Raw genomic sequence first — 10,301 nt, 5'->3', positions numbered from 1 at the left:
AATCAAAAGTATGTATGTATGTATGTTACGGCTAAAAGAGCACCTGGACATGGGTGGCTGGAGCATCTATAAATTAATCATTGATGGTCCAGGTGTATGTATGATTGCCATTGTAAACCAAATTGCCCGTCTGGGACCAATAAAAGTGTAATTTATTTTTTATTAATTATTTATAAGGTGGTTTGGACACTTTATGATAAAGGGGCTACAACAGTCAGCCTCGGAGGGCTTACAATATGCGATTCGGTGGCTCCAAAGCTAAAGGAAGGTCAAGACAAAAATGGATTCATGACGTGAGAGAGACCCTTCAAAAGGCACAATAGGAGATTCCAAAAAGCAGCACACATTGCCCACGTCCGACAATTAATTACAAATGACATCTCCACCCCCTAGGGCGGTGCTACTGACTGAAGTATCTTTAGGCCATTCCCAAAGAGGGGGACATTAGCATCTCGACTTCTTATGCACTGTAGTATTGTAATTGTAAATGGGCTGATTCGTCAGTGTCATGCTCATAACTATGCCTGAACTGCAACAGGGAACTACTGCTTTTTCTTTCCTAAACCTTACTATTGTCATTTTTCTTCTACTTCTTTTGTATGTTTGTCGTACACGTGTGACCCGCTATTTCCCGGGTGCCTTGATAGTCGAAGCAGACGTAGTGAAGCTGGTGAAGCTAGAGAGGTGAGCAGAGTAAGTCTAATCCCCAGTAAGGACTTCTCTGTTGACAACCTCCCCTTAGCGCTCTTATTACCCTATGCAGTTGCGTACGCCGTAAAACCTCTACTAAAAAAGAAACAAAATTACATCTCCCCTCGGTATGAGAAGACAGAAAAAGTAAAAGTAAAATGTATACTATTTTGGGATCAACACTCTGCCCTCTGGTAGCTGACCTATTCCACTATCTACAATGTCACAGCGACCACGTTAGAGTTTAAACAAAGACCTAATTAGTTAGAATTACATAACCCCAACCCCAACCCCACCAGAGCGAAAATGTCCAGTTGCCGTGAACAGAGTTCCGATATCTCCGGGAAAGGGAACGCCTTATCTCATGTTCAAATACCGGGAGGGGTTGGGGGGGGGGGGGTCTGAGGCTGTTCTCTTGCACATTTCTACTGAATCTGTCTCACTTGATAACAAGAAAAAATGTTCAGTCTCACTACATTTCTGTGCGTTTCTACTGCTACGTCTTGGCTCCTTACTGCTGTCTTTCAGCCACACCCCTGATCTTCTGGTAGGAAAGATCCACACCTAGCCTTCTCGGGCAAGGTCGAAAAACCTCTGAGATACTGTGTGCAAGTTGCGCATGTTAAAGATCCATCGGTGGTCTAAAATCGATAAGAGTAGGCTTCGGCCGGCACCTGGGCAAAATTCAAAAATTTCTTACCTACTGAAAATTGTTTGTTGCCTGCGCGCTCATATGACCTTATACCGCTGCGAGCGCCGAAAAACACTTACCAAAAACCCCCCCAAAACCAGCGATAGGCTACCTACTCCATCATCAGCTCACAATAAATGTGCCCGCTCCCCACCAGCTTTGCTCCCTCATTTCCACTTTTACTATCGGCTGAACCTGATTCTGCACGCAGTCCATCCTGAAATGTAAGCTTTAGATGTTTGGCGGGAATTTCATGGTTTTATTGAGGCCATCGTCTGCTCTCTTCTCTAAGCGAATCACCTTTCAGCAGGAATACAGTACCGTGCTGTTGGGTCGTAGATTACAGACATACAAAACGGTAACGGCTATATCTTGTCAGAAACTTGTTAGGGCAGCTGAATTCCCCGAAATATATAAATGGACCCGGCCACACCAATAAATAAATTACACCTACCACCAAGCACTTGTTAGTTTTGATAAAAGATTTACGGCGCTTGCAATACAAATAGGTCATATTTGCGTCAAACATTAGTTGCGTTACTAGATAACTTTCAAAGAGGACAATAATTTGTCTGACAAGAAAAAAGAGGGAGACGACACCAGAACGCCAGCCATCCATCCACCTACCACAAACCACGACTTGATTTTTAATACTGTACTGCGCTGACTTTTAAAGTACTGAATCTTTGATATTTCCGCTCTTATATGTCAGCTCACAAGGAATTAGGTAAAAGTCTACTGCAGCCCCCAATTTGAAACTTACTTGACCTGCTATATATATATATATATATATATATATCGTCGGCCAAGAATTCTAACCGTCTAACTCCGAAATTTTCTCGAAATGCTTTTTTCCTTAAAATAGATCAACATGACGAATGGCTACGTCCTATTAAAATCTAGAACAATTTTGACAAACAAAAGTCTTGTTTTAAAGAGAAATTATAACCGTATTTTGCGAGCAGAAGACGTCTGTTCAATAACCGTACGATGAAGGTTAGGTATTTTAGGAAGGGACAGTTTTAAAAAAATAGAATGTCTCCGTCTGTCTGCAGACACGTTGGTCCCTTTTTTTTTTTTTAAAGTAGAGGTTTTACGCGCTCGCAACTGCCTAAGGTCACATGAGCGCCAGAAGATGAGAGGTGTCACCAAAGAGTAACAAACATAAAAAAGAAGAACGGGAGATGAAGACGATAGATGTTTGATAGGAAAGAAGAAGCAAACCACACCAGAGCATCCGCCAACCACCCACATGTTTGATGTTGGTCCCTCTCAGCCCGGGTTGGCCCTGACAGGCAGTTGCTGAAGCAGCTGGCCTTCAAATTGGCCTGAATTGCGTCGATGGGGGAATAAAACGTCTGCAACAACAGTTCTTAATGTAACTATTTCTCTCACTTAAGGAGTCACAACACTCTTCTTCTGCTTCTTCATTCCTATCAAACATCAATCGTCCTTATTTCGCCAGCTTCTTTTCTTTCTACGTGATTATTCTTTAGCAACATCTCTTTTTTCGGCACTTATATGACTAACCGTGTTGTAAAAAACCACAAACTCGAACTAAATTTATAGCAAAAAAAGGGATTAAAAATTTTAATGCAGAGCCCTGGCTTTCAAGGGCACACCACTAACAGATTGTCGTCCCACTCAAGCTGACAAAACACTTTTTCTATTATGGAAAAGTTTTGCGTTCGATTTCCAGCTCCGACTGATGCAATTTTGAATCGTTAAAAAAGTCCTTGACCGTTTTTTCCCCCCAGATCAGTTCGGGGCGCAACAGTGTAGTGAGAAGCAATTTCCCTTCAGTAATATTATCTGTATTGGTTCTGTATTGACATAACCTCTGGAGTATTTTTACATATTATCTACTGTATCACATTTCTCACACGGGAGAAGATAGAAATGTACTTCTCTCGCTTTGCTCATTTCTTTTGTTTCTTCTTGTTTTTCTTTTTTTTTTTCAGCATATGAACGACATGAAAACGATCAGCACAAAGTAAATGTAATAATAATGTATACCCAGCGGCAATAGAAACTTTCTACTTCGTTTTTTTGTAACTGCGCACTTGTTCACTTGAGTAAGTTAACAAAATTTTACACATCACTTACCATGTACTCAACGATGACGCCTCATTGATCTATTTCCTGAACAAAAATTTAACCACGTGGACACTCGACCCACATGCAAATTAACATATTATTATTTTGTGACTTAATTTCCGCCGACATTATGAAATCGTCTAAATTGTATTTAGACCAACACATCAGAAATTTTAGAACCGGAAAAAAAAGTTACATAAACATTCCAGGGCTTTTTTGTGGACTTTAATTGCAGTAGAAGATGCCAAGGTTAAACCCCGAGGAGCACTGTTTGACAATTTGGACTCCAGTCTGTACTATCGGCCCGTAGAGTGACACAGATGCTTGATTGCTCCCATGCTACCATAAATATCCTGAAAGATTAGTTCCAAGTCACTGGAGTTACACCTGAGAGACCCAAACCAAGAAAACAGACAAACAATGCTTTGGTATCTTTGAAATCACTTTCTCACAACGACCAGCTCTGCACGTCAATTTCATACTAACACTGAAAGAGTTATCAGCGAAAGAAGGATACAACGGCTTTAAAACACATTCGGACATAGAGCAAGGCGTCCTGTTAAGTTATAACCAACGTTTGCAATCTTTCCAATACTTACGCTTAAACTGACTGGGCCTAAGAGGTAACTACTAAAACGACAGTGAGATTGTAGAACGACTGGGACAAGCTTCGATGCAAGCGTGGAATGGACTGCCACAACAATTAACTAAAATGAGAAACAAAAAACTGATTCTATCAAAGCGCAAGGCATGCTAACTTGCATCATTGCAAGAGGTTACAATGCCCGTTACTGATGTGACATTTTGAAATCAAGGGGTACCAGTTTGTTCAGTGGCGGTGGGTGGACAAAAATTTGGGTGGGGCTTAGGTTTCTTCCAGTTTTTTACCACCAAATAGAAAGCAATACAAATTAAACAGTGATGATTTTTCTATACTCACGGTGAGCCACGGCAGTTTGAGAACCATTCAAACGAGAAGAGTTGCCTTTGTTTTCAATCTCTTTGTCCTAAGTTAAATTCTTAATGATGGTGGGGACGAAGCCGATTCACCTCCAAATTTCCTCTAATTAGTTTTCGTGTGATGAAAAAGTTATAACTGTTAAATCTCAGCAGCACAAACACAAACATGCACACACAGCACTTCAAACATAATACTTCTATGAACTGGATTAGGCCGTGTTGTCGAGAAGTTGAACGCACCCAACAAAGAACCAATGAGAGCATAGGTTCTGTGTCTGTTGGGGAAAGTGTGTCGTAAACTTTCACCCCATTGTCAGGGCTAGGATAGCGTGAGCCCGCGGTACATTGTTATTTCTACCCTTTTACAAGAAGAGTTTCATTAAGGACGGACTGTGGGAAAAGGGCTCGTCTTTGCTGAGCCCTAAAGATATTTGATTGGCTGCTGGGTTACTGTAGTTGTAAGCGGGGACAACAGTGATTGGATAAGCGAGCAAGCCGCCAGGTTGATCACTCTGTGTTCATTCCGTGAGGTCATAACGGTTTCAACTGCTAATTTCATTATGGAGAAACTTTCATTTACTTTAGGATAGAGTTGGGGTGGTGATTGGGGAGGGGGTAGGGGCTCAAGCCCGTGAGCCCTTCACTAGCCACCGCCACTGTTTGTGCTTAACACTGTGCCACTATATGAGACGTGATCAAGAAACACAAGGCAAAACACTTTTTTGACATACTTTGAAATATTAGGTCTGTGTCAATTTTTTTGTTTTTATACGTTAAATAATAACCACAATACAGGCTTCTTTCCAAGTGGACAGTTTCTATTGCCGCTGAGTATAGATCATTTTATAGCTCTAGGCTCTTTACGTAAATCCAAGTATAAAACAATAACAAACATAAAACGTGGACATTTCATTCACTCCTGCTGTCGAACTATCTCATTTGATAAAAAAGTATTTTAGCTATCCATTTGGACCATACTTGACATAATATGCACATTCGCGGGTCTACAATCTGTGTTGAGTAACGTAAGGCTAGTTGTAACGTCATGCAAATAAAAAAAATAGAGACGCTTTTGGAAGAGCCTTCTGGAGGAAATTCTGTGCCCAAGCAGAAAGATGGGGGTCTTGATGAAATCTGATTATGAATATAATATTTCCTATGTCACGTTCGAACTCGAGTCTTTCGAGTGTAACAGGTGCCAAAAACCAACCCACGGAGCCATACAAGAAGATTCTGTATGTCTATTTATTTCTTCATAAAAGTATTATTTCACCCATGCTCCTCCCATTCCTGAAATAAGTTAAAAGAGTCTTTTGCCTAAGATGTTGGGGAGACTCAAAAGTGGCTCCACTGAGAACTGAGGCAGCAGATGCACCTAGTAGTTCATGTAAGGTCTTAAAGGAAGGCTCAAGTTAAAATTGAACTATCTGTGAACGAATAGATTTTGAAAAAAAAAATCTACATTTTCACAGCTTGCCATCAAAACAACCTTCTTCTATGTCCATGGATAGTCACCTTTGGGCCTTCATTGTGGAAGTGGTGCATCTATCTTGTTAATAATATTAGGTGCTGTATGAGAAAAAAAAAGAGAGCGAGAGGGAGATAGATAGATAGATAGATAGATAGATAGATAGATAGATAGATAGATAGATAGATAGATAGATAGATAGATAGATAGATAGATAGATAGATAGATAGATAGATAGATAGAGAGAGAGAGTGTGTGTGTGTGTGTGTGAGAGAGAGAGAGACAGAGGGAGAGAGAGAGAGAGAGAGAGAGAGAGAGAGAGAAAGAGAGAGAGAGAGAGAGAGAGAGAGAGAGAGAGAGAGAGAGAGAGAGAGAGAGAGAGAGAGAGAGAGAGAGGGAGGGGAGATACAGAGAGCGATAACGTCAGAACAGTCCCCAATTTCCGGAAAAATTAGATGCTACGATTAAGCAATCGATGAGAGCAGAATATTAGCACAAGGTAAAAAGTGCAGGGTGTCCCGTGGAACATGTTTCTATGACCATGCATGCGTGTATGTGTGTCAGTTCATAGTGTGTTTGCGTGTGCGCAAGTGCATCGTTTGATAGTGTTGGGTGGAGAAATGCACGTTTGATATGAAATAAAGATTCTTTTAATCCAACAGAAAGTTGGGTCCGATAAAAATATAGAAGAGTGAAAGTAGTATAAAAGTACTTTATTTATCACGTAGTATAGCCCGCATCACCGCCATTTTAATTCCACTGGTCCTTTTAAATTTTGTGTTAAAAAAACAGAATTACTTCAGTCTGATCAGTCTTTTTTTTCTTTTTTTCTAGAAGGGTGGGGTGGCGGCTGCATGTTCTACGCATGCCTTTGTTAGCTTGGCTTAATTAGAATCACAAATGTGGCTAAAATAATGCCGGAGTCGGAGTGACAGAGAAAAACGAACTGAGAGAGAGAGAGAGAGAGAGAGAGAGAGAGAGAGAGAGAGAGAGAGAGAGAGACAGAGAGAGAGAGAGATAGAGAGAGACAGAGAGAGAGAGAGAGAGAGAGAGAGAGAGAGAGTCAGATGTGGTTGCCCTAAATTAATGTCACAAACACACCGGGGAAAAAAGGCAGAACTAATTGTTAAAAGTGCTGGAGGGTTTGACTCATCGAAGTGTGCAGAGGCTTAACGCACCTGCGTGATCCACATGAAGAAAGAGCAAAAGTGTGAAAAAAAAACCCACCCGAAAAGGTGAGAGAATGAAAAGGTGAAAGAACGAAAAAGTTGTAAGAGAGAAAGGAGGAGTGGAGCGCGAGAGAAGAGGATAACGTAGTATTACAGTATACATGAATAAATGAATAGACGAATGGGTAGTGAGTGAAGGCTTGCATGGAGGAACAAACACATTATCAGCAAAGAATAGATGAACGAACGTTCGAATCATTATCAGTGGATGGTTGGTGGGTCATTTGGTGTGGTTTGCTCCTTTATTTCCATCAAACATCTATCGTCCTTATCTCCCCTCCTTCTTTTTTGTGTTTATTGCTCTCTTATAAGATTTTTAATCTTCGGAAATAATATTGTATGACCGTATTGTTTTGCAAGGGCCGTAAAGCGCTCAAATCTAAACTAAAGTGAGTAAAAAGAATCATTATCAAATGAATTCTAGCATGGGCAAAAAAAGTGGGTTTATTGCGGGTGCTCTGGTGTCGTTTGCGTCTTCTTTCCTATCAAACATCTGCTATCATCCTTATCTCCCATTCTTCTTTTTTATGTTTGTTACTCTCTTGTAACACCTCTAATCTTCTGGCGCTCATATGACCTTAGGCAGTTGCGAGCGCCGTAAAACCTCTACTAAATTTTTTTAAAAAACCGAACAAGGAAAAAAAAATCATCTCCAACAAATCTTCAAAACTGCTTGCTTACCGTTCTCCAATGAGCTTCGTTCTATCCGAGGAAGACGTTTGAGATGTGAAGATAGTTCCCGGCGGCAGGTTCCTGGGCCCGTTCGCCGTGACCACAGTGTGGGGCTGTATGTGGGCCGGGGTCACGAAGGACAACGCATCAGAGGACGCCCCGCGCGCCCTGTCGTCATCGTCACGGAATGCCGCGTCATCCTCGTCATCATCATCAACATCGATGTCGTCGCCGTTGTTGAAGCTATCCTGAATGTGGTTGAGCTCGTTTCCACGCTCGAAGATTTCTTCATCGCCGCTGAAGCTCTCGTTCGCGGCGTCTCCTCTTGAGTACCCGCTTCCCCCTCCCCCTCCTCCTCCTCCTCCTCTTCCTGCACCCGCTCCTCTTTTCGAAACGTCAGAGCTCCCCGATGCCCGGAAGGCACCACCTTCTCCGGCCCCTACTCCCCCTCCTTCTCCTCCTCCTTCCCCTCCTCCTTCTCCTCCTCCTCCTAGGCTACTGTCCTCGTCCTCTTCTCCCTCCCTGGAGTCCTCCTCGACTATTGCTATCTGATCTCTGTCCGTCTCAGCTCCATCTGCCTGTACTTCGGACCTAGCGCATGGCGTGTACCTGCAGACAAAGGAAATAATAATAATAATAATAATAATAATAATAATAATAATAATAATAATAATAATAATAATAAATGATGATAATAATAATAATAATAATAATAATAACAATAATAATAATAATAATAATAATAACAATAATAATAATAATAATAATAATAATAATAATAATAATAATAATAATAATAACAATAATAATCATAATGATGATGATGATGATGATGATGATGATGATGATGATGATGATGATGATGATGATGATGATGATGATGATGATGGGAGATGACGATAATAATAATATGCGATATCGGAAAATAGTAATCACTGAATCTAATTTTTTTTAAAAACCCATTCAAATTGCTTTTTAAAAGTTTTTAAATGTGGCTGTTTGTCTGTCAGTGTCATCTCCATCTGTCCGAAAATGTCGAGATTTAAGGCTTTTAACAAAAAAGTATAGTTGTTTAAGAGGCGCAACTTCCAAGCTTAATGTCCATCTCCGATAGCTGTATATTATCTCGAGGCGACATCTTCGGCTTAGAGGTTGATGTTTGACGACCCGCCGTTGCTTACGACCACTGGCTGCCGCCATGCTCTGTGATATGGTCTCTTTTAAGGACAAGCCGGCTGAACCCAGATTTCGGGGGTTTCCAGAAATCTTGACGAACACCAAAAGCGGGCATTGCCTCACCTATAGGAGAAGTTTGGTTTCACTTGAGAGTATATTTGTTTGCTGATAGAGAAAACTCTCCTTGTCTTTTAAAAGAAACTGAACAAGGGGCAAAAACTTTACCTTCGATTTTCTCAAAACAGCAGTTTTCGGGATAGCCTCCTTGTGCTTAAAAGCGACCATATTTTGGCAAGTCCATACTTTGTTGGTTTCCGCTAACATTGTTCGCTATGGACGCTTAGCCCTTTTGTCCCACATCTTACCTTCGAGTATTTTCTAAATAACTGCCTGGTTATCTCCTTTAGGACTGAGCTAAATGGGAAAGATTTTGCAGTCTTCCCCAATTCAAAACCTTGGTCACTTAAAACAGCACCAGACCATTGTGAAAGAGGTGCTTGAAGGAAAGATGAGGGGGCAGGAGAGGCTGGGGTAGACAAAGAGTAACACGAGTGGACAACATCAAAACATGAACTGGCCTGGAGATAGCAGAATGTGCATCGGTATTTCGCGACCATGAAGGATGGAGGGTCGTTTAGTTTTAGTAAAGGTTTTACAGCGCTCGCAACTGCATTAGGTCATATGAGCGCCAGAAGATTAGAGGTGTTACAAGAGAGTAACAAACATGAAAAAAGAAGAAGGGGAGATAAGGACGATAGATGTTTGATAGGAAAGAAGAAGCAAACCACACCAGAGCACCCGCCAACCACACACAGAGGAGGATCATTACACGTCAATCTCTGAGTCCGAGATGACACCTCCAGCGATCCCAGGCCTTCCCAATGGACATAACATCGGACTAGGCCCAGCCTCGAACCCTGAACCCGTAATCTCACGATTATGATGAGTCCAGTAGCCTACCTACTAGACCACAAAAACGATAACGACTGTTGAAGATAAAAAAGAAAAGAATCTTTGTACTTTCATTTTCTTTTAAATGAGCCCGTTTGTCTATTATCAGTCTTTGCTAAAAACCTGAACGCAAATTATCTATCCACTTTTAATATCTAAATTGTCTTATCCCTCCTCCTTTTATTTTTGTTTGTTACTCCTTGATATACCATTAATTTTCGGCACTTATATGACCTTATTGTGTAGCAAGTCCCATAAAACACTTACTAAAACTAGAAACTGATCTCGAATCGGGTTCAGCGCCTGGTGTGTATCTGACCACATTCAGAAACTCCCTCTCTCTCTCTCTCTCTCTCTCTCTCTCTCT

General features: G+C 41.2%; 1 protein-coding gene across 1 annotated transcript in view; it reads right to left on the bottom strand.

Moving 5' to 3' along the window:
• LOC101857370 (cyclic nucleotide-gated channel cone photoreceptor subunit alpha) overlaps window positions 1–10,301 on the bottom strand; it is a gene marked incomplete at its 3' end in the record, with an annotated part of 47,260 nt that overhangs the window by 24,980 nt on the left and 11,979 nt on the right. Inside the window, exon 2 of the mRNA XM_013089210.2 lies at window positions 7,817–8,416. Within this exon, the coding sequence (XP_012944664.1) occupies window positions 7,817–8,416 (600 nt within the window). The remainder of the gene's footprint in view (window positions 1–7,816; window positions 8,417–10,301) is intronic.

Source organism: Aplysia californica, unplaced genomic scaffold, assembly GCF_000002075.1.
Source record: "Aplysia californica isolate F4 #8 unplaced genomic scaffold, AplCal3.0 scaffold00896, whole genome shotgun sequence".
Taxonomy (NCBI): Eukaryota; Metazoa; Mollusca; class Gastropoda; order Aplysiida; family Aplysiidae; genus Aplysia; species Aplysia californica.
The sequence above is the reverse complement of the archived record's forward strand: the minus strand, read 5'-3'. Positions and strand labels throughout refer to the sequence as shown.